Source organism: Bombina bombina, chromosome 11, assembly GCF_027579735.1.
Source record: "Bombina bombina isolate aBomBom1 chromosome 11, aBomBom1.pri, whole genome shotgun sequence".
NCBI lineage: Eukaryota > Metazoa > Chordata > Amphibia > Anura > Bombinatoridae > Bombina > Bombina bombina.
The window spans coordinates 33,342,678-33,370,375 of NC_069509.1; the positions used below are offsets into that span (position 1 = coordinate 33,342,678).

General features: G+C 41.2%; 1 protein-coding gene across 1 annotated transcript in view; it reads left to right on the top strand.

The window, feature by feature from the left end:
- The window catches only part of SEZ6L2 (seizure related 6 homolog like 2), a 165,414-nt gene that overhangs the window by 48,219 nt on the left and 89,497 nt on the right, over nt 1-27,698 (top strand). Inside the window, exon 6 of the mRNA XM_053694166.1 lies at nt 3,770-3,919. Coding sequence (XP_053550141.1) covers nt 3,770-3,919 — 150 coding nt within the window. The remainder of the gene's footprint in view (nt 1-3,769; nt 3,920-27,698) is intronic.

Sequence of the window (27,698 nt, forward strand, 5' to 3'; positions counted from 1 at the left end):
GCATGCAGTAAGAGAATGAGAGTTAGAGGGGGGCATGCAGTAAGAGAATGAGAGTTAGAGGTGAGCATGCAGTAAGAGAATGAGAGTTAGAGGTGGGCATGCAGTAAGAGAATGAGAGTTAGAGATTGGCATGAAGTAAGAGAATGAGAGTTAGAGGTGAGCATGCAGTCAGAGAATGAGAGTTAGAGGTGGGCATGCAGTAAGAGAATGAGAGTTAGAGATTGGCATGCAGTAAGGGAATGAGAGTTAGAGGGGGCATGCAGTAAGAGAATGAGAGTTAGAGGTGGGCATGCAGTAAGAGAATGAGAGTTAGAGGGTGGCATGCAGTAAGATAATGAGAGGTAGAGGTGGGCATGCAGTAAGATAATTAGTGTTAGAGGTGGGCATGCAGTAAGAGAATGAGAGTTAGAGTTAGGCATGCAGTAAGAGAATGAGAGTTAGAGGTGGGCATGCTGTAAGAGAATATGAGTTAGAGGGGGGCATGCAGTAAGAGAATGAGAGTTAGAGGGGGGCATGCAGTCAGAGAATGAGAGTTAGAGGTGGGCATGCAGTAAGAGAATGAGAGTTAGAGGGGGCATACAGTAAGAGAATATGAGTTAGAGGGGGCATGCAGTAAGTGAATGAGAGTTAGAGGTGGTCATGCAGTACGAGAATGAGAGTTAGAGGGGGGGCATGCAGTAAGAAAATGAGAGTTAGAGGTGGGCATGCAGTAAGAGAATGAGAGTTAGAGGTGAACATGCAGTAAGAGAATGAGAGTTAGAGGTGGGCATGCAGTCAGAGAATGAGCGTTAGAGGGGGCATGCAGTAAGAGAATGAGAGTTAGAGGGGGGCATGCAGTAAGAGAATGAGAGTTAGAGGTGGGCATGCAGTAAGAGAATGAGAGTTAGAGGTGGGCATGCAGTAAGATAATGAGAGTTAGAGGTGGGCATGCTGTCAGAGAATGAGAGTTAGAGGGGGCATGCAGTCAGAGAATGAGAGTTAGAGGTGGGCATGCAGTAAGAGAATGAGAGTTAGAGGGGGGCATGCAGTAAGAGAATGAGAGTTAGAGGTGAGCATGCAGTAAGAGAATGAGAGTTAGAGGTGGGCATGCAGTAAGAGAATGAGAGTTAGAGATTGGCATGAAGTAAGAGAATGAGAGTTAGAGGTGAGCATGCAGTCAGAGAATGAGAGTTAGAGGTGGGCATGCAGTAAGAGAATGAGAGTTAGAGATTGGCATGCAGTAAGGGAATGAGAGTTAGAGGGGGCATGCAGTAAGAGAATGAGAGTTAGAGGTGGGCATGCAGTAAGAGAATGAGAGTTAGAGGGTGGCATTCAGTAAGATAATGAGAGTTAGAGGTGGGCATGCAGTAAGATAATTAGTGTTAGAGGTGGGCATGCAGTAAGAGAATGAGAGTTAGAGTTAGGCATGCAGTAAGAGAATGAGAGTTAGAGGTGGGCATGCTGTAAGAGAATATGAGTTAGAGGGGGGCATGCAGTAAGAGAATGAGAGTTAGAGGGGGGCATGCAGTCAGAGAATGAGAGTTAGAGGTGGGCATGCAGTAAGAGAATGAGAGTTAGAGGGGGCATGCAGTCAGAGAATGAGAGTTAGAGGGGGGCATGCAGTCAGAGAATAAGAGTTAGAGGGGGGTATGCAGTCAGAGAATGAGAGTTAGAGGTGGGCATGCAGTAAGAGAATGAGAGTTAGAGGGGGGCATGCAGTAAGAGAATGAGAGTTAGAGGGGGCATGCAGTAAGAGAATGAGAGTTAGAGGGGGGCATGCAGTAAGAGAATGAGAGTTAGAGGGGGGCATGCAGTAAGAGAATGAGAGTTAGAGGTGGGCATGCAGTAAGATAATGAGAGTTAGAGATTGGCATGCAGTAAGGGAATGAGAGTTAGAGGTGAATGAGAGTTAGAGGTGGGCATACAGTAAGGGAATGAGAGTTAGAGGGGGGCATACAGTAAGAGAATGAGAGTTAGAGGGGGGCATGCAGTAAGAGATTGAGAGTTAGAGGAGGGCATGCAGTAAGAGAATGAGAGTTAGAGATGGGCATGCAGTAAGAGAATGAGAGTTAGAGGTGGGCATGCAGTAAGAGAATGAGAGTTAGAGGTGAACATGCAGTAAGAGAATGAGAGTTAGAGGTGGGCATGCAGTCAGAGAATGAGCGTTAGAGGGGGCATGCAGTAAGAGAATGAGAGTTAGAGGGGGGCATGCAGTAAGAGAATGAGAGTTAGAGGTGGGCATGCAGTAAGAGAATGAGAGTTAGAGGTGGGCATGCAGTAAGATAATGAGAGTTAGAGGTGGGCATGCTGTCAGAGAATGAGAGTTAGAGGGGGCATGCAGTCAGAGAATGAGAGTTAGAGGTGGGCATGCAGTAAGAGAATGAGAGTTAGAGGGGGGCATGCAGTAAGAGAATGAGAGTTAGAGGTGAGCATGCAGTAAGAGAATGAGAGTTAGAGGTGGGCATGCAGTAAGAGAATGAGAGTTAGAGATTGGCATGAAGTAAGAGAATGAGAGTTAGAGGTGAGCATGCAGTCAGAGAATGAGAGTTAGAGGTGGGCATGCAGTAAGAGAATGAGAGTTAGAGATTGGCATGCAGTAAGGGAATGAGAGTTAGAGGGGGCATGCAGTAAGAGAATGAGAGTTAGAGGTGGGCATGCAGTAAGAGAATGAGAGTTAGAGGGTGGCATGCAGTAAGATAATGAGAGTTAGAGGTGGGCATGCAGTAAGATAATTAGTGTTAGAGGTGTGCATGCAGTAAGAGAATGAGAGTTAGAGTTAGGCATGCAGTAAGAGAATGAGAGTTAGAGGTGGGCATGCTGTAAGAGAATATGAGTTAGAGGGGGGCATGCAGTAAGAGAATGAGAGTTAGAGGGGGGCATGCAGTCAGAGAATGAGAGTTAGAGGTGGGCATGCAGTAAGAGAATGAGAGTTAGAGGGGGCATGCAGTCAGAGAATGAGAGTTAGAGGGGGGCATGCAGTCAGAGAATAATTGTTAGAGGGGGGTATGCAGTCAGAGAATGAGAGTTAGAGGTGGGCATGCAGTAAGAGAATGAGAGTTAGAGGGGGGCATGCAGTAAGAGAATGAGAGTTAGAGGGGGCATGCAGTAAAAGAATGAGAGTTAGAGGGGGGCATGCAGTAAGAGAATGAGAGTTAGAGGGGGGCATGCAGTAAGAGAATGAGAGTTAGAGGTGGGCATGCAGTAAGATAATGAGAGTTAGAGATTGGCATGCAGTAAGGGAATGAGAGTTAGAGGTGAATGAGAGTTAGAGGTGGGCATACAGTAAGGGAATGAGAGTTAGAGGGGGGCATACAGTAAGAGAATGAGAGTTAGAGGGGGGCATGCAGTAAGAGATTGAGAGTTAGAGGAGGGCATGCAGTAAGAGAATGAGAGTTAGAGATGGGCATGCAGTAAGAGAATGAGAGTTAGAGGGGGGCATGCAGTAAGAGAATGAGTGTTAGAGATGGGCATGCAGTAAGAGAAGCAGGCATGCAGTGTATGGGAAGGAGATAGAACGCAGAATAGATGCAACAGATAGAAAGAAAGAATTAGGCATTGAGAGAATTAAAAGGGCAGGGTGCTGAGGAGGGCAGCGTTAGACAAAATAGGTAGCAGGATTATGGGGGGGGGGTGGATTTGATGGAACTAGAGAGGTTTGGAAACATTAAATTTGTGATAAATACAACTGGATTGAAATGAATAAATTGCTATTTAAAGAGACACTTTCCCATGTGACCCGATGGTACGAGCTGCGGCGCCAGTGTCATTCTACTCTGTCCTATGCCCTCAGGTCTGCCACTGCTGGAGGGTGAGGGGACGGAGACCCCTGAACAGTTGCATACTCATGTCCAGAGTGGGTCGGAGCCTGGCTCCCTGGAACAGCTGGTGCATCAGGCAGTCCTGAAGAAAGACTTTCTGGCGCAGGATGTGTTTTTCACAGGTGCGTTGAGCTCTCATGCACATTGTTGCGTGTATAATTGTCATTGTGTGTGTAATCAGATAAAGATTTCTGAGCAGCAGTGGTATGACTCAATAGAGAGGGGCCTGCATCCTCTAACCTACAGGATAGAGGGGGGTGGCAACTGAGCTAACCTTTAAAGGGACAGTCTACACCTTAGTCATCTTAAAGTCTTTCCTCAGATTAAGTTGTAAATATACTCCTGTACCCTTTCTATATCATGCAGCATGAACAGTAAGAAGGTTATTTTAAAATGAATATTATTTCTGGCCAGTCTGAAATGGCTGCCAAGCTCTGCCCACTGATGACATCACAATCTGGGCTGCAACTAGTCACTCTGCTGAATAGTATTGACAGTCTGCTGAATTCAACTAGTGAGTCTTTTGTGAATGGATGCCATATGCAGCCCAGATCATGATATCATCAGTGGGTGGAGCTTGACAGCCATTTCAAAGTGGCCAGAAACAATATTCATTTTAAATAACTTTTTTACCATTCCTGCTGCATGATATGGAAAAGGTGCAGGAGGCTATTTGCAGCTTAATCTAAGGTAAAACTTTAAGATGACCAATGTGTAGACTGTCCCTTTAAAGGGACGCTAAATAGTTTCAGACTGTAATATAAATTGGATTATCGTGTGTGGTAAAAAAGACAAAACAAAAAAACAACTTTGCAATATACTTTAATTATTTATTTTTTCTTCTTCTCCTGTAATTTAAGTACGAAAATTGTTGTTTTTCTCAATCCCACGGTAAAGTAATGGTTGCCGCCATGTTGTAACCTAGCTCTCTTTTATTTAATTACTTCTGCTGAACACAGTTATAGACAGATACATTGAGTTTCTTTATTATGGCCATTCAGGACGGGATTAGACACAGCTAGCCACTGTCAGTATGTTAGCAAAAGTATTATTGTTTTGTAGTTTTTAATGTTATTCCCACTCCTGCTGAGGCCAAGTAAAGGCAGATATGTGTCAGGGTTAGGCCTGTGAAGTCTGCAGTGGGCACTTCAGGTTCTCATAATTCAAAAACTTTTAATTTTTAAAGTTAAAGAGATATAAAATAGTCTGTTTTATTGCTGTAATAAAAAGCACTAAGCTGTGGGTTCTACTAAATATAAACCTTTGCAATATGTATTATTTATCAATTTAAAAGGATTTTACCTTTTATGTTTTTAACTTAATTTGTGCAATGTCCATTTCTTCCTGTCACAACACCATAAGGGGGCTGTGATCTCTGCAGGAAGACAAAGGGGGGTAGTTATCAAGCCATTTACTTTTCTGGCTTCGCCGGCCCAATACGCCCGCCTAAGCTCGCCTACCTTCGCCGCCGCGGACCTGAAAAAATATGCCTAAGTTATCAAATAAAGCTGTCAAAAAGCCGCGGGGCGATGAGCAGCGGACTGTGACAGTTATCACTCATCCGATCTCGCTGCTCTTCGGCTTTTTCTCAGCTTTATTGCTAGCCTGTCACTAAGCACTCACACTAAACTACACTGTTCTATCCCTATACCGGCGCCCCCGGAGCCCCCCGCAACTCAATAAAGTTACTAACCCCTAAACCGCCGCTCCTAGACCCCGCCGCAACTCTTATAAATGTATTAACCCCTAAACCGCCGCTCCCGGACACCGCTGCCACCTACAGTATACCTAGTAACCCCTATCCTGCCCCCCCTACACCGTCGCCCTCTATTATAAAGTTATTAACCCCTATCCTGCTGATCCTGCACCTCTCCGCAACTAAATAAATAGTTTAACCCCTAAACCGCAGCTCCCTGAACACGCCGCAACCTATATTAAACCTATTAACCCCTATCCTGCCCCCCCTACACCGTCGTCACCTATAATAAATTTATTAACCCCTATCCTGCCCCCCACTACGCCGCCGCCACTGTAATAAAATTATTAACCCCTAAACCTAAGTCTAACCCTAACCCTAACCCTAACGCCCCCTAACTTAAATATTAATTAAATAAATCTAAATAATATTTCTCTTATTAACTAAGTTAATCCTATTTAAAACTAAATACTTACCTTTAAAATAAACCCTAATATAGCTACAATATAAATAATAATTATATTCTAGCTATCTTAGGATTTATTTTTATTTTACAGGTACCTTTCAATTTATTTTAACTAGGTACAATAGCTATTAAATAGTAATTAACTATTTAATAGCTTACCTAGCTAAAATAAACTGAAATTTACCTGTAAAATAAATCCTAACCTAAGTTACAATTACACCTAACACTACACTATACTTTAATAAATTATTCCTATTTAAAACTAAATACTTACCTGTAAAATAAACCCTAAGATAGCTACAATATAATTAATAATTACATTGTAGCTATCTTAGGATTTATATTTATTTTACAGGTAACTTTGTATTTATTTTAGCTAGTTAGAATAGTTATTAAATAGTTATTAACTATTTAATAACTACCTAGCTAAAAGAAATACAAAATTACCTGTACAATAAATCCTAACCTAAGTTACAATTAAACCTAATACTACACTATCATTAAATTAATTAAATAAACTACCTACAAATAACTACAATTAAATACAATTACATAAACTAACTAAAGTACAAAAAATAAAAAAATAAGTTACAAACATTTAAAAACATATTACAACAATTTTAAGCTACTTACACCTAATCTAAGCCCCCTAATAAAATAACAAACCCCCCCAAAATAAAAAAATGCCCTACCCTATTCTAAATTAAATAAAGTTCAAAGCTCTTTTACCTTACCAGCCCCAAAGAAAACAGATCTTTTGCCTGTAAAAGAAAAATACAACCCCCCCAACATTAAAACCCACCACCCACATACCCCTAATCTAACCCAAACCCCCCTTACAAAAACCTAACACTAATCCCCTGAAGATCATCCTACCTTGTCTTCACTCAGCCGAGCAGCGATGGAACCGAAGTGGACATCCGGAGCGGAAGAAGTTAATCCTCCAAGCGGCGCTGAAGAAATCTTCCATCCGATGAAGTCATCATCCAGGCGGCGCTGAAGAAAAGTCTTCGATCCGGCCGATGTCATCTTCAAAGAGGCGCTGAAGAGGTCTTCTATCCGGGCGAAGTCATCTTCCAAGCCGGGTCTTGAATCTTCCTTCCGCCGACGCGGAACCTCCTTCTTCACCGACGGACTACGACGAATGAAGGCTCCTTTAAGGGACGTCATCCAAGATGGCGTCCCCTCAATTCCGATTGGCTGATAGGATTCTATCAGCCAATCAGAATTAAGGTAGGAAAAATCTGATTGGCTGATGGAATCAGCCAATCAGATTGAGCTCGCATTCTATTGGCTGTTCCGATCAGAATTTTCCTACCTTAATTCCGATTGGCTGATAGAATCCTATCAGCCAATCGGAATTGAGGGGACGCCATCTTGGATGACGTCCCTTAAAGGAGCCTTCATTCGTCGTAGTCCGTCGGTGAAGAAGGAGGTTCCGCGTCGGCGGAAGGAAGATTCAAGACCCGGCTTGGAAGATGACTTCGCCCGGATAGAAGACCTCTTCAGCGCCTCTTTGAAGATGACATCGGCCGGATCGAAGACTTTTCTTCAGCGCCGCCTGGATGATGACTTCATCGGATGGAAGATTTCTTCAGCGCCGCTTGGAGGATTAACTTCTTCCGCTCCGGATGTCCACTTCGGTTCCATCTGTGGCTCGGCTGAGTGAAGACGACTAAAAGTAGGATGATCTTCAGGGGATTAGTGTTAGGTTTTTGTAAGGGGGGTTTGGGTTAGATTAGGGGTATGTGGGTGGTGGGTTTTAATGTTGGGGGGGGGTTGTATTTTTCTTTTACAGGCAAAAGAGCTGTTTTCTTTGGGGCATGCCCCCACAAATGGCCCTTTTAAGGGCTGGTAAGGTAAAAGAGCTTTGAACTTTATTTAATTTAGAATAGGGTAGGGCATTTTTTTTTATTTTGGGGGGGTTTGTTATTTTATTAGGGGGCTTAGATTAGGTGTAAGTAGCTTAAAATTGTTGTAATATTTTTAACATGTTTGTAACTTATTTTTTTATTTTTTGTAACTTAGCTTTTTTTATTTATTGTACTTTAGTTAGTTTATGTAATTGTATTTAATTGTAGTTATTTGTAGGTAGTTTATTTAATTAATTTAATGATAGTGTAGTATTAGGTTTAATTGTAACTTAGGTTAGGATTTATTTTACAGGTAAATTTCAGTTTATTTTAGCTAGGTAAGCTATTAAATAGTTAATAACTATTTAATAGCTATTGTACCTAGTTAAAATAAATTGAAAGGTACCTGTAAAATAAAAATAAATCCTAAGATAGCTAGAATATAATTATTATTTATATTGTAGCTATATTAGGGTTTATTTTATAGGTAAGTATTTAGTTTTAAATAGGATTCATTTAGTTAATAAGAGTTAATTTATTTAGATTTATTTAATTAATATTTAAGTTAGGGGGGCGTTAGGGTTAGGGTTAGACTTAGGTTTAGGGGTTAATAATTTTATTACAGTGGCGGCGGCGTAGTGGGGGGCAGGATAGGGGTTAATAAATTTATTATAGGTGGCGACGGTGTAGGGGGGGCAGATTAGGGGTTAATAAATTTATTATAGGTGGCGACGGTGTAGGGGGGGCAGGATAGGGGTTAATACATTTAATATAGGTTGCGGCGGGTTCAGGGAGCGGCGGTTTAGGGGTTAATACATTTATTATAGTTGCGGTGGGCTCCGGGAGCGGCAGTTTAGGGGTTAATATGTATAGAGTAGCTTGCGGTGGGCTCCGGGAGCGGCGGTTTAGGGGGTAATAACTTTATTTAGTTGCGGCGGTGTAGGGGGGACAGATTAGTGGTGTTTAGACTCGGGGTACATGTTAGGGTGTTAGGTGTAGACAGCTCCCATAGGAATGAATGGGATGTCTGTCAGCAGCGAACTTGTACTTTCGCTATGGTCAGACTCCCATTGATTCCTATGGGATCCGCCGCCTCCAGGGGTGGCGGTTTGAAAACCAGGTACGCTGGGCCGTAAAAGTGCCGAGCGTACCTGCTAGTTTTTTGATAACTAGCAAAAGTAGTGAGAATGTGCCGCACTTCTCACTACACTGGAGTGACGTAAGAATCGATCTGTGTCGGACTGAGTCCGGCGGATCGAAGCTTACGTCACTAAATTCTACTTTTGCCGGTCTCGAGCCTTTGATAACTAAGGCGTATCAGCCTCGCCACAAATACGCTGCGGAATTCCAGCGTATTTGAGGTTGACGGCTTGATAACTAGGCCCCAAAGCAGGAACTTTCTCTTTGCCATTTAGGTGTCCTGAAATGAGTCTTCCTGCACATCTCAATAGCTGTACATGAGAAAATGTAGTTTTCATATTTACATATGCAAATGACCCTATAATTGGTTGCTAGGAGATACCTGCTGTAGCTCCAGTTAGTTTATTGCCTATGCTCAGCAGAGGATTTTTGCTAAAAAAAAATCACGTGACAGTAGAACATAAGTTGTATAATGTTAGCTCCCTTATCTCACTAAAGTCAGTGGCTACGTACACTGAGAATTGCTAAGTGATTATTTTGCAAGAAAACAAGTAAGCAGTTGTTTTTAACACAATCTGTTTCTTTTTTATGTTTTCTTTTATAACATTTTTTTGTTTACTAAAGGATCACATTTTAATATCCCTTTAAATGCGCATTAAACACTAAATAATACAACAAATCCTGGATGGAAGGTAAAACTGGTGGATAAGTCATGGTTATCTATTCCATATTGTTGTTTATAATCCGTCTTTCTCCAATTTTCTTCTCTCCTTCGAGTGTAGATTTATAAAAAGGAAAAACGTGCAAATAATATCTGTGTATGCGTTTGTGGTGAAATACTTAGTGCTCCCCTGCCCCCCCCACACACTACATAAATCTTATTGCTTATTTGTCTGACTTTCACAAAACAGTTGAAATTGAACTGACCATTCTTAGACTAGGGCAGTATTCTCCATCATGAGATGTTTGTAACCATTAGTACCGCTGTTGGTTTGTCTTGTCAATAACTTAGTGGCATGTTACAGGGTCACAGGTATAAAATGGCAGAACCAACAGACACTACACATCAACGCTAGTTCATTTGCTCCTATTTTATGCATCTGGTAACTGGACAAACACACTGTCTAACCATTTATCATGATGCTTAGCTTCTATTCAGTTACATTTCTGTTCCAATGGAATTAAATTTAGAGGTTCATAATTCAGTGTTGCCACAATTATTATATTTCTTGTGTTGCCCTTCATTAAACCATCTTCGTCATATTCACGTTGAGCTACAAAGCATTGGCCTGGGCCTCAGTTCTATTGAGGACACGTTTTGCTTTTGAAAGATTCAAGTGTGGGTAATTTATTTTCGTTTTATGTTACTCAAGTGTTCTGCTTAGGCTGAAGTACATTGAGACAGCAATGGGTTGGAAGGAATGAGGTCACAGTTTAAATCCCCACCTCTAAATGTGCATACAATAATTAAAGGGACAGTTTAGTCAAAATTAAACTTTCATGATTCAGACAGGGTAGGTAATTTTAAACAACTTTCCATTTTACTTTTATTATCAAATTTGCTTTGTTCTTTTGGTATTCTTAGTTGAAAGCTAAACCTAGGTAGGCTCATATGTTCATGTGTGCCATACAGATAACATTGTGCTCCCGCCCATAGAGATACTTATGAGAGGGCACTGACTGGCTAAAATGCAAGTCTGTCAAAAGAACTGAAATAAGGGGGCAGTCTGCAGAGGCTTAGATGCAAGGGGATTACAAGGGTAAAAAGTGTATTATTATAACTGTGTTGTTTATGCAAAACTGGGGTTTTTGATAATAAAGGGATTGTTTATCTTTTAAAACAGTAACAATTCTGGAGAAGACTGTCTTTTAATCTTTGAATTTACCTTATCATTAAGTAACTGCTAAAGGTTAAACTTAAAGGGACATTAAACCCAACATTTTTATTTCATTATTCAGGTAGAGAATACAATTTTAAACAACATTCCAATTTACTTCTATTATCTAATTTGCTTTATTCTTTAGATATCCGTTGTTGAAGAAATAGCAATGCACATGGGTGAGCCAATCACACAAGGCATTTATGTGCAGCCACCAATCAGTAGCTACTGAGCCTATCTAGATATGCTTTTCAGCAAATGATATCAAGAGACTGAAGCAAATTATATAACAGAAGTAAATTAGAAAGTTGTTTAAAATTGAATTTTATTTCTAAATCATGAAATAAAAAATGTGTGTTTCATGTCCCTTTAAAGGGACAGGAAACCCCTAATGTTCTTTCATAATTTGTATAGAACATACCATTTTAAACAACTTTCAAATTTACATTTATTATCAAATTTGTTATCCTTTGCTGCTAAAGGAGCAGCATTGCAGTACTGGCTGCTAGCTGAACACATCTAGTTAGCCAATCACAAGAGACAAATGTGTGCTGGCACCAATCAGCAGATAGCTCCCATTAGTGTAGGATATGTGCATATTCGTTTCAACAATGGAAACCAAGGCCTAGATTTAGAGTTTGGCGGTAGCCGTGAAAACCAGGGTTAGAGGCTCCTAACGCTGGTTTTAGGCTACCGCCGGTATTTGGAGTCACTCAAAATAGGGTCTAACGCTCACTTTTCAGCCGCGACTTTTCCATACCGCAGATCCCCTTACGTCAATTGCGTATCCTATCTTTTCAATGGGATCTTCCTAACTCCGGTATTTAGAGTCGTTTCTGAAGTGAGCGTTAGAGCTCTAACGACAAAACTTCAGCCGCAGAAAAAAAGCAGGAGTTAAGAGCTTTCTGGGCTAACGCCGGTTCATAAAGCTCTTAACTACTGTACCCTAAAGTACACTAACACCCATAAACTACCTATGTACCCCTAAACTGAGGTCCCCCCACATCGCCGCCACTCGATTAAATTTTTTTAACCCCTAATCTGCCGACCGCCACCTACGTTATACTTATGTACCACTAATCTGCTGCCCCTAACACCGCCGACCCCTGTATTATATTTATTAACCCCTAACCTGCCCCCCTCAACGTCGCCGCCAGCTACTTACAATAATTAACCCCTAATCTGCCGACTGCAAAGCGCCGCCACCTACGTTATACTTATGTACCCCTAATCTGCTGCCCCTAACACCGCCGACCCCTGTATTATATTTATTAACCCCTAACCTGCCCCCCTCAACGTCGCCGCCAGCTACTTACAATAATTAACCCCTAATCTGCCGACCGCAAAGCGCCGCCACCTACGTTATCCTTATGTACCCCTAATCTGCTGCCCCTAACACCGCCGACCCCTATATTATATTTATTAACCCCTAATCTGCCCCCCTCAACGTCGCCGACACCTGCCTACACTTATTAACCCCTAATCTGCCGACCGGACCTGAGCGCTACTATAATAAAGTTATTAACCCCTAATCCGCCTCACTAACCCTATCATAAATAGTATTAACCCCTAATCTGCCCTCCCTAACATCGCCGACACCTAACTTCAATTATTAACCCCTAATCTTCCGACCGGAGCTCACCGCTACTATAATAAATGGATTAACCCCTAAAGCTAAGTCTAACCCTAACACTAACACCCCCCTAACTTAAATATAATTTACATCTAACGAAATTAATTAACTCTTATTAAATAAATTATTCCTATTTAAAGATAAATACTTACCTGTAAAATAAATCCTAATATAGCTACAATATAAATTATAATTATATTGTAGCTATTTTAGGATTAATATTTATTTTACAGGCAACTTTGTAATTATTTTAACCAGGTACAATAGCTATTAAATAGTTAAGAACTATTTAATAGTTACCTAGTTAAAATAATAACAAAATTACCTGTAAAATAAATCCTAACCTAAGTTATAATTAAACCTAACACTACCCTATCAATAAATTAATTAAATAAAATACCTACAATTACCTACAATAAAACCTAACACTACACTATCAATAAATAAATTAAATACAATTCCTACAAATAACTACAATTACATAAACTAACTAAAGTACAAAAAATAAAAAAGAACTAAGTTACAAAAAATAAAAAAATATTTACAAACATAAGAAAAATATTACAACAATTTTAAACTAATTACACCTACTCTAAGCCCCCTAATAAAATAACAAAGACCCCCAAAATAAAAAAATGCCCTACCCTATTCTAAATTAATAGAGTTAAAAGCTCTTTTACCTTACCAGCCCTGAACAGGGCCCTTTGCGGGGCATGCCCCAAGAAAATCAGCTCTTTTGCCTGTAAAAAAAAACATACAATACCCCCCCCCCAACATTACAACCCACCACCCACATACCCCTAATCTAACCCAAACCCCCTTTAAATAAACCTAACACTAAGCCCCTGAAGATCTTCCTACCTTGTCTTCACCTCAACAGGTATCACCGATCCGTCCTGGCATCCGGTGCTGAAGAGGTCCAGAAGAGGCTCCAAAGTCTTCCTCCTATCCGGCAAGAAGAGGACATCCGGACCGGCAAACATCTTCTTCCAAGCGGCATCTTCAATCTTCTTCCATCCGGTGCGGAGCGGGTCCATCTTGAAGCAGCCGACGCGGATCCATCCTCTTCTTCCGGAACAGCCAATAGAATGCGAGCTCAATCTGATTGGCTGATTGGATCAGCCAATCGGATTGAACTTGATTCTGATTGGCTGATTCCATCAGCCAATCAGAATATTCCTACCTTAATTCCGATTGGCTGATAGAATCCTATCAGCCAATCGGAATTCGAGGGACGCCATCTTGGATGACGTCCCTTAAAGGAACCGTCATTCGTCGGGAGACGCCGGAAGAAGAGGATGGATCCGCGTCGGCTGCTTCAAGATGGACCCGCTCCGCACCGGATGGAAGAAGATTGAAGATGCCGCTTGGAAGAAGATGTTTGCCGGTCCGGATGTCCTCTTCTTGCCGGATAGGAGGAAGACTTTGGAGCCTCTTTTGGACCTCTTCAGCACCGGATGCCAGGACGGATCGGTGATACCTGTTGAGGTGAAGACAAGGTAGGAAGATCTTCAGGGGCTTAGTGTTAGGTTTATTTAAGGGGGGTTTGGGTTAGATTAGGGGTATGTGGGTGGTGGGTTGTAATGTTGGGGGGGGGTATTGTATGTTTTTTTTTACAGGCAAAAGAGCTGATTTTCTTGGGGCATGCCCCGCAAAGGGCCCTGTTCAGGGCTGGTAAGGTAAAAGAGCTTTTAACTCTATTAATTTAGAATAGGGTAGGGCATTTTTTTATTTTGGGGGTCTTTGTTATTTTATTAGGGGGCTTAGAGTAGGTGTAATTAGTTTAAAATTGTTGTAATATTTTTCTTATGTTTGTAAATATTTTTTTATTTTTTGTAACTTAGTTCTTTTTTATTTTTTGTACTTTAGTTAGTTTATGTAATTGTAGTTATTTGTAGGAATTGTATTTAATTTATTTATTGATAGTGTAGTGTTAGGTTTTATTGTAGGTAATTGTAGGTATTTTATTTAATTAATTTATTGATAGGGTAGTGTTAGGTTTAATTATAACTTAGGTTAGGATTTATTTTACAGGTAATTTTGTTATTATTTTAACTAGGTAACTATTAAATAGTTCTTAACTATTTAATAGCTATTGTACCTGGTTAAAATAATTACAAAGTTGCCTGTAAAATAAATATTAATCCTAAAATAGCTACAATATAATTATAATTTATATTGTAGCTATATTAGGATTTATTTTACAGGTAAGTATTTATCTTTAAATAGGAATAATTTATTTAATAAGAGTTAATTAATTTCGTTAGATGTAAATTATATTTAAGTTAGGGGGGTGTTAGTGTTAGGGTTAGACTTAGCTTTAGGGGTTAATCCATTTATTATAGTAGCGGTGAGCTCCGGTCGGAAGATTAGGGGTTAATAATTGAAGTTAGGTGTCGGCGATGTTAGGGAGGGCAGATTAGGGGTTAATACTATTTATGATAGGGTTAGTGAGGCGGATTAGGGGTTAATAACTTTATTATAGTAGCGCTCAGGTCCAGTCGGCAGATTAGGGGTTAATAAGTGTAGGCAGGTGTCGGCGACGTTGAGGGGGGCAGATTAGGGGTTAATAAATATAATATAGGGGTCGGCGGTGTTAGGGGCAGCAGATTAGGGGTACATAAGGATAACGTAGGTGGCGGCGCTTTGCGGTCGGCAGATTAGGGGTTAATTATTGTAAGTAGCTGGCGGCGACGTTGTGGGGGGCAGGTTAGGGGTTAATAAATATAACATAGGGGTCGGCGGTGTTAGGGGCAGCAGATTAGGGGTACATAGGGATAATGTAAGTTGCGGCGGTTTACGGAGCGGAAGATTAGGGGTTAATAATATAATGCAGGGGTCAGCGATAGCGGGGGCGGCAGATTAGGGGTTAATAAGTGTAAGGTTAGGGGTGTTTAGACTCGGGGTACATGTTAGAGTGTTAGGTGCAGACGTAGGAAGTGTTTCCCCATAGGAAACAATGGGGCTGCGTTAGGAGCTGAACGCTGCTTTTTTGCAGGTGTTAGGTTTTTTTTCAGCTCAAACAGCCCCATTGTTTCCTATGGGAGAATCGTGCACGAGAACGTTTTTGAGGCTGGCCGCGTCCGTAAGCAACTCTGGTATCGAGAGTTGCATTTGCGGTAAAAATGCTCTACGCTCCTTTTTTGGAGCCTAACGCAGCATTTTTTTGGACTCTCGATACCAGAGTTAATTTTATGGTGCGGCCAGAAAAAAGCCCGCGTAGCGTTAACAACCCATCTACCGCCAAACTCCAAATCTAGGCCCAAGAGAATAAAGCACATTTGAAAATGGAAGTGATTTTAAAAGTGTCTTAAAATTACATGTGCTATATGATACTTGCAAGTTTAATTTAGATTTTTATATCCCTTTAAAGGGGCAGTCAAGTCCAAAAAAACCTTTCATGATTCGGATAGGACATGCAATTTTAAACAACTTTCCAATTTAATTTTATCACCAATTTTGCTTTGTTCTCTTGGTATTCTTAGTTCAAAAGGTAAACCTAGGCGGTTCATATGCTAATTTCTTAGACCTTGAGGAGTGAGCACTGATTAATGCAAGTCTGTCAAAAGAACTGAAATAAGGGGGCAGTCAGACTGCAGAGGCTTAGATACAAGGTAATTACAGAGGTAAAATGTGTATTATAATAACTGTGTTGGTTATGCAAAACTGGGGAATGGGTAATAAAGGGATTATCTATCTTTTAAAACAAACAAAAATTCTGGTGTTGATTATCCCTTTAAAATATATTCATACAGTCTTGGGAATGATAGTTGTATGCGCCACCTTCCTTGGTCTTAAGTGATTCATCTGTCTCATTATTATCCTTTTCCTCACTGTCAGGTCTACAGAGAGGTCTAAAGATCAACCCATAGACATAAAAAAATATTATACAGAGAAGTTTTACTGGTGAAGTGTCATTAGTTCTAATGTAGGTTGAAGGGTTACCGTGAAAACATTTAAGAGAAAAAAGAGAAGGCGCACATGCAGCGCTATTCAAGTGAAGATTTATTAAACAGAAATACACGCAACATACGTAGTTGCACTTACTAGATAAAAATGAAGCATAAGCGTCTAGATATACAAGGATGGTAATTCTCCCTGAGGACCGTGACTGGGCGTTGTTAGAAAGCTCCCTTCACCAACAAGAGTTTCTGTAAGGATTCCGGAACCCATACTGAAGCTGCCGTTGTGAGTCAGGCCAGAAATCAGCTTGTGATCTGTTAGCCGTAACTACTTTTTTCCTTCTTTTTCTGGAGAGATAGAGGAAGTGAGTGTGGAAAAAAAAGTGGAAAAAAAAGTGGAAAAGAACACTCTACTCGCCTGCAAATTCCATCGCGTTTTTTTCAGGTGTGCTAACTTGACATGAAAATATGATTATTTCACATTTCAATGTTCTTCACGTAACAGAATACGCAGAATATGTTCTATTTATATAAACCAGTTCCGTTACTACTCACTGCGCCACCAATTCCGTATCCTGACTTAGAAAGGGTACCTCAGTAATACTTAAACCCGTGATAATGTGCCGCACTTAAGGGCTATACTCCAACCATACACTGTTTGATACAGAACTCCATGTGAGTGTGAGATATCAGTGTTATGACCAGTGGTTCTACTCTGTTCACTTCTACTAGTATGTACATGTATAATCCCCAGTGGGGGACTAGTATGTACATGTTTAATCCCCAGTGGGGGACTAGTATGTACATGTATAATCCCCAGTGGGGGACTAGTATGTACATGTTTAATCCCCAGTGGGGGACTAGTATGTACATGTATAATCCCCAGTGGGGGACTAGTATGTACATGTTTAATCCCCAGTGGGGGACTAGTATGTACATGTATAATCCCCAGTGGGGGACTAGTATGTTCATGTTTAATCCCCAGTGGGGGACTAGTATGTACATGTTTAATCCCCAGTGGGGGACTAGTATGTACATGTATAATCCCCAGTGGGGGACTAGTATGTACATGTTTAATCCCCAGTGGGGGACTAGTATGTACATGTATAATCCCCAGTGGGGGACTAGTATGTACATGTTTAATCCCCAGTGGGGGACTAGTATGTACATGTATAATCCCCAGTGGGGGACTAGTATGTACATGTTTAATCCCCAGTGGGTCCCACCACAGCTGACAGTTACTGGGAAGGTTTGTATCTGCCAAGACACACAGACCCTGCGGGGTGAGGTCTTATGGCATACGCTGTTGGCATTTACCATTGCACAAGCGTTTCGTGTGAAATGCTTGTGCAATGCCGCCCCCTGCACATTTGCGGCCAATCAGCCGCTAGCAGGGGCATCAATCATCCTGATCGTATCCGATTGGGATGTTTGCTGTCCGCTGCCTCAGAGTTGGCGGACGGGTTAAGGAGCAGCGGTCTTATGACCGCAGCTTCTTAACATAAGTTTCCGGAGAGCCTAAATCATCCCCTTCAAACATTAGATTAGGCTTTATGCAAGCACACTATCAAAGCCATCTACTGTCTGATTCCTAAAATTCTAAATCTCCTTTGATTTGTAATATAATGAAAGTCATCCTCTGTAAATCTCATCTGCACGTACCCATGTGTATCCTATATAGATAACAGTCTGTATCTTACAATCAAGCTTCTTCATTCATTTAGCACCCACACATATCCATAAACATTGCCAGCAAGTCTCATGAGTATAATGATATCTCTCTAAAAACTGTAGTTAGAGGCTAAATGCTATCCCAAAATTAACATTTTTAAATGCATCTTTCAAATTTCTCCAACATTGTTTCTGCCCCAACAAGAAGTGAGTGCAGCATCAGACCTGGGCAGAAGACAACATTCTAGCTTTGTAGAACATAAAGTACAAGTTGGCAGTAATGCTCTGTTTACAGTAGGCAATTCCAATTAACTGTAATAAAAATAAGACCAAATTAAGATAAAATATACAGCCATGTTCAGAATCAAGTTCAATCCTAGTGAAGTCCATGTGAAATATGACCTTGAATTATAGGCCAGGGTTATTTTTTTACTTAAGGATGACATTATACATTTGGCTTGGCTCTTATAGAAGTAAATATATGTACAGTCGTGCAGCATAATTTTTTAATATAGTTTCAATGTGACAATGTGACAATGTGACAAACCAAGGTTGCTGTTCCAGTCCTTCCTCATCTTGATCATTAGCTTCTTAAAGGTAATCAAAGATCCAAGTCCAGATGGAATAATCAAAAAATCCTAGGGGAAATTAACTGAGCACAGAAATGCCAGCAAGCTGATTTGGTTCTATGGTTTAGTAAGGAAAACAAAACTCAACAAGAGACTAAGCCCATAATTCTGAAGATAATGAGGGGATCTGAAAACATAGTATATTCAAGACTGTAGACAAGAAAACAAGATATGTAAGACTCAATATCATTTTATAAGAAACCAATAATGTCAAACAAATCTAACTAGTCTATATGAGAAATAAGCAGACAAAGGCAAATCAATTGATGCGTTCCATTTGCGTTTTGCAAAGGTTTTTGATGCAGTGTCACGTGGGAACATATTGTATCTAACTAAGCAGCCAAGAAATACAAAATACATTAGCACACAGATAAAACTTGGAACAAAGTGTTATATTAAATGGATCGTACACTAAATGGGCTAAATGACTAAGGGGCTGGCATTGGGCCCAGGTGTTCTCAATATCTTCATCAACGATTTAGCAGAAATCGTACAGAGCAGGGCTTCCATCCTTGGGTTTGACACTAAGGGCTCAATTTATCATGTTGAGTGGACATGATTAGTTATTGTGAATCATCTCTGCTGGACATCGCTGCAGGTGGACAACATATGCTGTCCGCACTTATCATTGCACAAGCATTTCACCAGAAATGCTTGTGCAATGCTGACCCAGGCTCACTGGCAGCCAATCTTACGACCACTGGTGCCTAACTTTAGTTTCAGGCAACGCATCCACTGATTGATAAATGGAGCCCTAAAGTGTATAAGATTTATTTAGTAAACAATGTACTAACTCTAGACTAGAGGAATGGGCCAACAAATGGCAAATTAGATTTTCCACAGATCACTGTAAAAATATTTGCTTTCAGACAAATGCAAAAATGAACAAATAGTTCATTATTCGCTTTGTACAAATGAAACAAATAACAAATGACACTTACACAAATTGAAAGAATAACAAATTGATGTATCAGCAAAATACTGCTACCCAAGCCCCCCTGTATCAAACAACCTAACTGTAACTTCCCCACCACTCTTAACCCCATAACTGCTGGAACTCCCACACAAACAACCCAATCAGTAGCAGTGGGGGTCCAGTGGTTAGGGGTTGAGTGCAGTGGAGGTTTGGCTTTACGGGGATCAGTTGCAGTGGTGGGCGGGTCTAGCAACTTAGGGGTTAATTTTGTTAATTCATTTTGTCTTAAACAAATTAATTGACTAATGAAATTTGGATGCACCAAATTTCGTAAGATATTTGTAATAAATTATTCATTCAAAATACATTTTTCTCTCATGCACGTATATAAAAAAATTCTATATTTCCAAAGTAAACACAAACATGCTGTTTAATACCTCAATACAAACATCTTGAGAAACTAGCGAAGGAAAATACTTTAAAGGGACAGTCAAGTCCCAAAAAAACTTTCATGATTTAAATAGGGCATGTCATTTTAAACAACTTTCCAATTTACTTGTATCACCAATTTTGCTTTGTTCTCTTGGTATTCTTAGTTGAAAGCTAAACCTAGGAGGTTCATATGCTAATTTCTTAGACCTTGATGGCCGCCTCTAATGTAAATGCATAGGGCATTAGTTCATGTGTTTCATATAGATAACATTGAGCTCCTGCACGTGAATTTACCATGGAGTCAGCTCTGATTGGCTAAAATGCAAGTCTGTCAAAATAACTGAAATAAGGGGGCAGTCTGCAGAGGCTTAGATACAAGGTAACTACAGAGGTAAAATGTGTATAATTATAACTGTGTTGGTTATGCAAAACTGGGGAATTAGAAATTAAGGGATTATCTATCTTTTAAAACAACAAAAATTCTGGTGTTGACTGTCCCTTTAAGGTTTCTTGTAGATGACAAATTACTAAGAATAAAAAGTGATATTTAATGGAAGAAAGCGTAATTATGATGCTAAATCTAAAATCCCTTGTATCACCTCACCCTGAATATAGAATGTAGTTTTGTGCCCTACTTGTCAAAAAATACATTACACAATTAGAAAATATATAGAGAAATTATGCAAGATTATGAGAGGACAACCAAATTAGGTCTGTGTAACATGGTGCTTGAGAAATGTATGTTGCTGAACCATATTGGTATTATTTTGTATGCTAAGGAAGAAGGATACAGCAAAAGGCAAGAGGCAAGGGGAATTCAGCAAAGATAAAATATTTTCACAGTATGAGCCATCAAGCTGTGTAACTTACTGGTCAGGTAGACAGTGACTGAACATTATGTAGTGAAGATAACTTGAAAACATTCTATCACCTTCACACGCTGCGGCTACAGACTGCGACCGGCTCCACAGTTTTTAGCTGCAAACCGAGGCTGCCCTGACCCGGAGTGCTAATTATAGCTGGGAATCACTCCGCTTATACCGACACACTATACACAAAGTCATTTGCACTCAAAGGGGTAGATTTATGAACTGTCGAGCGGACATGATTTGCCGTCCGCATTTAATATTGCACAAGCATTTCTGGTGAACTGCTTCTGCAATGCCACCAGGCTCGCCAGAAACAGCAGTTATGAAGCAGCGGTCACAAAGAGTACGATCGGGTTGATTGACACCTCCCTGCTGGCGGCCCATTGGCCGCGAGTCTGCAGGGGGCGGCGTTGCACCAGCAGCTCTTGTGAGTTGCTGGTGCAATGCTGAATACGGCAAGCGTATTGCTCGCCGTATTCAACGAGGTCCGCCAGACTTTCTTAAATAGGGGCCATAATATATTTCTTAAACATGTCCAGTGGCACAGGGCCTAATTTAGGTAAGGCTGTAGGGTACCCTATATCTGCTGCTCTCCTATTCAGATGTTTTTTTTGTACTTGAAGCCACTAAATCTTTCCTGGGGCCACAAATACTGTTTCTTTCATACAGGTGATGAGAGTCCATGATCCATTACTCCTGGGAATTACTCTTCTCCACCACTATAAGGAGGCAAAGATTCCCAAACCCCAAGAGCCCTATTAAACCCCTCACACATACTTCAGTCTTTACTTTGCCTCTACTGGAGGTGGTTGAAGAATGAAGATGTGCAGTTGATTCTTCAGAGAGATAGGTTTTCAGTCTATATTGAGGTTTCCCATCAGAGTACAGTGCTTGTCAGAGGGATGTATCCCTTTACATTATTACTCGTGGACTCCTCAGCTTGAGTATTAGTTCCCAGAGTAATGGATTGTGGACCCTAGCCACCTGTATGAAAGAAAACATAATTTATGCTTACCTGATAAATTAATTTTTTTAATGGTGGTGAGAGTCCACAAGACTCCATTTTCTTTCATGTAATTGGCAAGAGTCCATGAGCTAGTGACGTATGGGATATACATTCCTACCAGGAGGGACAAAGTTTCCCAAACCTCAAAATGCCTATAAATACATCCCTCACCACACCCACAATTCAGTTTTACAAACTTTGCCTCCTATGGAGGTGGTGAAGTAAGTTTGTGCTAAGATTTCTACGTTGATATGCGCTTCTCAGCATTTTGAAGCCCGATTCCTCTCAGAGTACAGTGAATGTCAGAGGGATGTGAAGGGAGTATCACCTATTGAATGCAATGGTTTTCCTCACGGGGATCTATTTCATAGGTTCTCTGTTATCGGTCATAGAGATTCATCTCCTACCTCCCTTTTAAGATCGACAGGTGGGAGGCTGATCTCTACACTAAAGCTAAAAATTAACCCTACAAGCTACCTAATTAACCCCTTAACTGCTGGGCATATTACAAGTGTGGTGCGCAGCAGCATTAAACGGCCTTATTATTACCAAAAAGCAACGCCAAAGCCATATATGTCTGCTATTTCTGAACAAAGGGGATCCTAGAGAAGCATTTACAACCATTTGTGCCATAATTGCACAAGCTGTTTGTAAATAATTTCAGTGAGAAAAATAAAATTGTGAAAAATGTAACAGTTTTTTTTATTTGATCGTATTTGGCGGTGAAATGGTGGCATGAAATATACCAAAATGGGCCTAGATCAATAATTTGGGTTGTCTACTACACTACACTAAAGCTAAAATTAAACCTAAAAGCTCCCTACAAGCTCCCTAATTAACCCCTTCACTGCTGGGCATAATACACGTGTGATGTGCAGCAGCATTTAGCGGCCTTCTAATTACCAAAAAGCAACGCCAAAGCCATATATGTCTGCTATTTCTGAACAAAGGGGATCCCAGAGAAGTATTTACAACCATTTATGCCATAATTGCATAAGTTGTTTGTAAATAAATTCAGCGAGAAACCTAAAGTTTGTGAAAAAATTTGTGAAAAAGTCAACAATTTCTTTTATTTGATCGCATTTGGCGGTGAAATGGTGGCATTAAATATACCAAAATGGGCCTAGATCAATACTTTGGGATGTCTTCTAAATAAAAATATATACATGTCAAGGGATATTCAGGGATTCCTGAAAGATATCAGTGTTCCAATGAAACTAGCGCTAATTTTGAAAAAAAGTGGTTTGGAAATAGCAAAGTGCTACTTGTATTTCTCTTGTTAAGTGTATCCAGTCCACGGATCATCCATTACTTATGGGATATTCTCCTTCCCAACAGGAAGTTGCAAGATGATCACCCACAGCAGAGCTGCTATATAGCTCCTCCCCTAACTGTCATATCCAGTCATTCTCTTGCAAGCCTCAACCAAGATGGAGGTCGTAAGAGGAGTGTGGTGTTTTATACTTAGTTTATTCTTCAATCAAAAGTTTGTTATTTTTAAATGGTACCGGAGTGTGCTGTTTATCTCAGGCAGTATTTAGAAGAAGAATCTGCCTGCGTTTTCTATGATCTTAGCAGAAGTAACTAAGATCCATGGCTGTTCTCACATATTCTGAGGAGTGAGGTAACTTCAGAGAGGGAATGGTGTGCAGGTTTTCCTGCAATAAGGTATGTGCAGTTAATATTTTTCTAGGGATGGAATTTGCTAGAAAATGCTGCTGATACCGAACTAATGTAAGTAAAGCCTTAAATGAAGTGATAGCGACTGGTATCAGGCTTATTAATAGAGAGACATACTCTGATAAAAATGTAATAAAAAACGTTTGCTGGCATGTTTAATCGTTTTTATATGTATTTGGTGATAAAACTTATTGGGGCCTAGTTTTTTTCCACATGGCTGGCTTGAATTTTGCCTAGGAACAGTTCCATGAGGCTTTCCACTGTTGTAATATGAGTGGGAGGGGCCTATTTTAGCGTTTTTTTGCACTGCAAAAATTACAGACACAGACATCCAGCTTCTTCCTGCATGATCCAGGACATCTCTGGAGGGCTCAAAAGGCTTCACAGTCGTTTTTGAGGGAGGTAAAAAGCCACAGTAGAGCTGTGGCAGTTGTTGTGACTGTTTGAAAAAACGTTTTTGTCTTTTATTATTCAGTTTTGGGTATTAAGGGGTTAATCATCCATTTGCAAGTGGGTGCAATGCTCTGCTAACTTGTTACATACACTGTAAAAATTTTGTTAGTGTAACTGCCTTTTTTCACTGTTATTTCCAATTTTGACAAAATTTGTGTTTCTTAAAGGTGCAGTAACGTTTTTTTTATATTGCTTGTAAACTTGTTTAAAGTGTTTTCCAAGCTTGCTAGTCTCATTGCTAGTCTGTTTAAACATGTCTGACACAGAGGAAACTACTTGTTCATTATGTTTGAAAGCCATGGTGGAGCCCCATAGGAGAATGTGTACTAAATGTATTGATTTCACCTTAAACAGTAAAGATCAGTCTTTAACTATAAAAGAAATATCACCAGAAGATTCTGACGAGGGGGAAGTTATGCCGACTAACTCTCCCCACGTGTCAGACCCTTCGCCTCCCGCTCAGGGGATGCACGCTAATATGGCGCCAATTACATCAGGGACGCCCATAGCGATTACCTTGCAGGACATGGCTGCAATCATGAATAATACCCTGTCAGAGGTATTATCCAGGTTGCCTGAATTAAGAGGCAAGCGCGATTGCTCTGGGGTTAGGAGAAATACAGAGCGCGCAGATGCTGTAAGGGCCATGTCTGATACTGCGTCACAATATGCAGATCATGAGGACGGAGAGCTTCAGTCTGTGGGTGACATCTCTGATTCGGGGAAACCTGATTCAGAGATTTCTAATTTTAAATTTAAGCTTGAGAACCTCTGTGTGTTGCTTGGGGAGGTATTAGCTGCTCTGAATAACTGTAACACAGTTGCAGTACCAGAGAAATTGTGTAGGCTGGATAAATACTATGCGGTACCGGTGTGTACTGATGTTTTTCCTATACCTAAAAGGCTTACAGAAATTATTAGCAAGGAGTGGGATAGACCGGGTGTGCCTTTTTCCCCACCTCCTATATTTAGAAAAATGTTTCCAATAGACGCCACTACACGGGACTTATGGCAGACGGTCCCTAAGGTGGAGGGAGCAGTTTCTACTTTAGCAAAGCGTACTACTATCCCGGTTGAGGACAGTTGTGCTTTTTCAGATCCAATGGATAAAAAATTGGAGGGTTACCTTAAGAAAATGTTTATTCAACAAGGTTTTATTTTACAGCCCCTTGCATGCATTGCGCCTGTCACGGCCGCGGCAGCATTCTGGTTTGAGGCCCTGGAAGAGGCCACCCATACAGCTCCATTGACTGAAATTATTGACAAGCTTAGAACACTTAAGCTAGCTAACTCATTTGTTTCTGATGCCATTGTTCATTTGACTAAACTAACGGCTAAGAATTCCGGATTCGCCATCCAAGCGCGTAGGGCGCTATGGCTTAAATCCTGGTCAGCTGACGTGACTTCGAAGTCTAAATTACTCAACATTCCTTTCAAGGGGCAGACCTTATTCGGGCCTGGTTTGAAGGAAATTATTGCTGACATTACTGGAGGTAAGGGTCACACCCTTCCTCAGGACAGGGCCAAAGCAAAGGCCAAACAGTCTAATTTTCGTGCCTTTCAAAATTTCAAGGCAGGTGCAGCATCAACTTCCTCCGCTTCAAAACAAGAGGGAACTTTTGCTCAATCTAAGCAGGCCTGGAAACCTAACCAGTCCTGGAACAAAGGCAAGCAGGCCAGAAAGCCTGCTGCTGCCTCTAAGACAGCATGAAGGAACGGCCCCCTATCCGGCGACGGATCTAGTAGGGGGCAGACTTTCTCTCTTCGCCCAGGCGTGGGCAAGAGATGTTCAGGATCCCTGGGCGTTGGAGATCATATCTCAGGGATATCTTCTGGACTTCAAAGCTTCCCCTCCACAAGGGAGATTTCATCTTTCAAGGCTATCTGCAAATCAGATAAAGAAAGAGGCATTCCTACGCTGTGTGCAAGACCTCCTAGTTATGGGAGTGATCCATCCAGTTCCGCAGACGGAACAAGGACAGGGTTTTTATTCGAATCTGTTTGTGGTTCCCAAAAAAGAGGGAACCTTCAGACCAATTTTGGATCTAAAGATCTTAAACAAATTCCTCAGAGTTCCATGTTTCAAAATGGAAACTATTCGGACCATCCTACCCATGATCCAAGAAGGTCAGTACATGACCACAGTGGACTTAAAGGATGCCTACCTTCACATACGGATTCACAAAGATCATCATCGGTTTCTAAGGTTTGCCTTTCTAGACAGGCATTACCAATTTGTAGCTCTTCCCTTTGGGTTGGCTACAGCCCCGAGAATCTTTACAAAGGTTCTGGGCTCACTTCTGGCGGTTCTAAGACCGCGAGGCATAGCGGTGGCTCCGTATCTAGACGACATCCTGATACAGGCGTCAAGCTTTCAAGTTGCCAAGTCTCATACAGAGATAGTTCTGGCATTTCTGAGGTCGCACGGGTGGAAAGTGAACGAGGAAAAGAGTTCTCTATCCCCACTCACAAGAGTCTCCTTCTTAGGGACTCTTATAGATTCTGTAGAAATGAAAATTTACCTGACGGAGTCCAGGTTATCAAAACTTCTAAATGCTTGCCGTGTTCTTCACTCCATTCCGCGCCCTTCGGTAGCTCAGTGTATGGAGGTAATCGGCTTAATGGTAGCGGCAATGGACATAGTGCCATTTGCGCGCCTTCATCTCAGAATTATGCATACTGAGTCAGTGGAATAGGGATTACACAGATTTGTCCCCTCTGCTAAATCTGGATCAAGAGACCAGAGATTCTCTTCTCTGGTGGTTGTCTCCGGTACACCTGTCCAAGGGTATGACCTTTCGCAGGCCAGATTGGACAATTGTAACAACAGATGCCAGCCTTCTAGGTTGGGGTGCAGTTTGGAATTCCCTGAAGGCACAGGGATCGTGGACTCAGGAGGAGAAACTCCTTCCAATAAATATTCTGGAGTTAAGAGCGATATTCAATGCTCTTCTGGCTTGGCCTCAGTTAGCAACACTGAGGTTCATCAGATTTCAGTCGGACAACATCACGACTGTGGCTTACATCAACCATCAAGGGGGAACCAGGAGTTCCCTAGCGATGTTAGAAGTCTCAAAAATAATTCGCTGGGCAGAGTACCACTCTTGCCACCTGTCAGCAATCCATATCCCAGGCGTGGAGAACTGGGAGGCGGATTTTCTAAGTCGTCAGACTTTCCATCCGGGGGAGTGGGAACTCCATCCGGAGGTGTTTTCTCAGTTGATTCATCGTTGGGGCAAACCAGAGTTGGATCTCATGGCGTCTCGCCAGAACGCCAAGCTTCCTTGTTACGGATCCAGGTCCAGGGACCCAGAAGCAACGCTGATAGATGCTCTAGCAGCGCCTTGGTTCTTCAACCTGGCTTATGTGTTTCCACCGTTTCCTCTGCTCCCTCGACTGATTGCCAAAATCAAACAGGAGAGAGCATTGGTGATTCTGATAGCACCTGCGTGGTCACGCAGGACTTGGTATGCAGACCTAGTGGACATGTCATCCTTTCCACCATGGACTCTGCCTCTAAGACAGGACCTTCTGATACAAGGTCCTTTCAATCATCCAAATCTAATTTCTCTGAGACTGACTGCATGGAGATTGAACGCTTGATTCTATCAAAGCGTGGCTTCTCCGAGTCAGTCATTGATACTTTAATACAGGCACGAAAGCCTGTTACCAGGA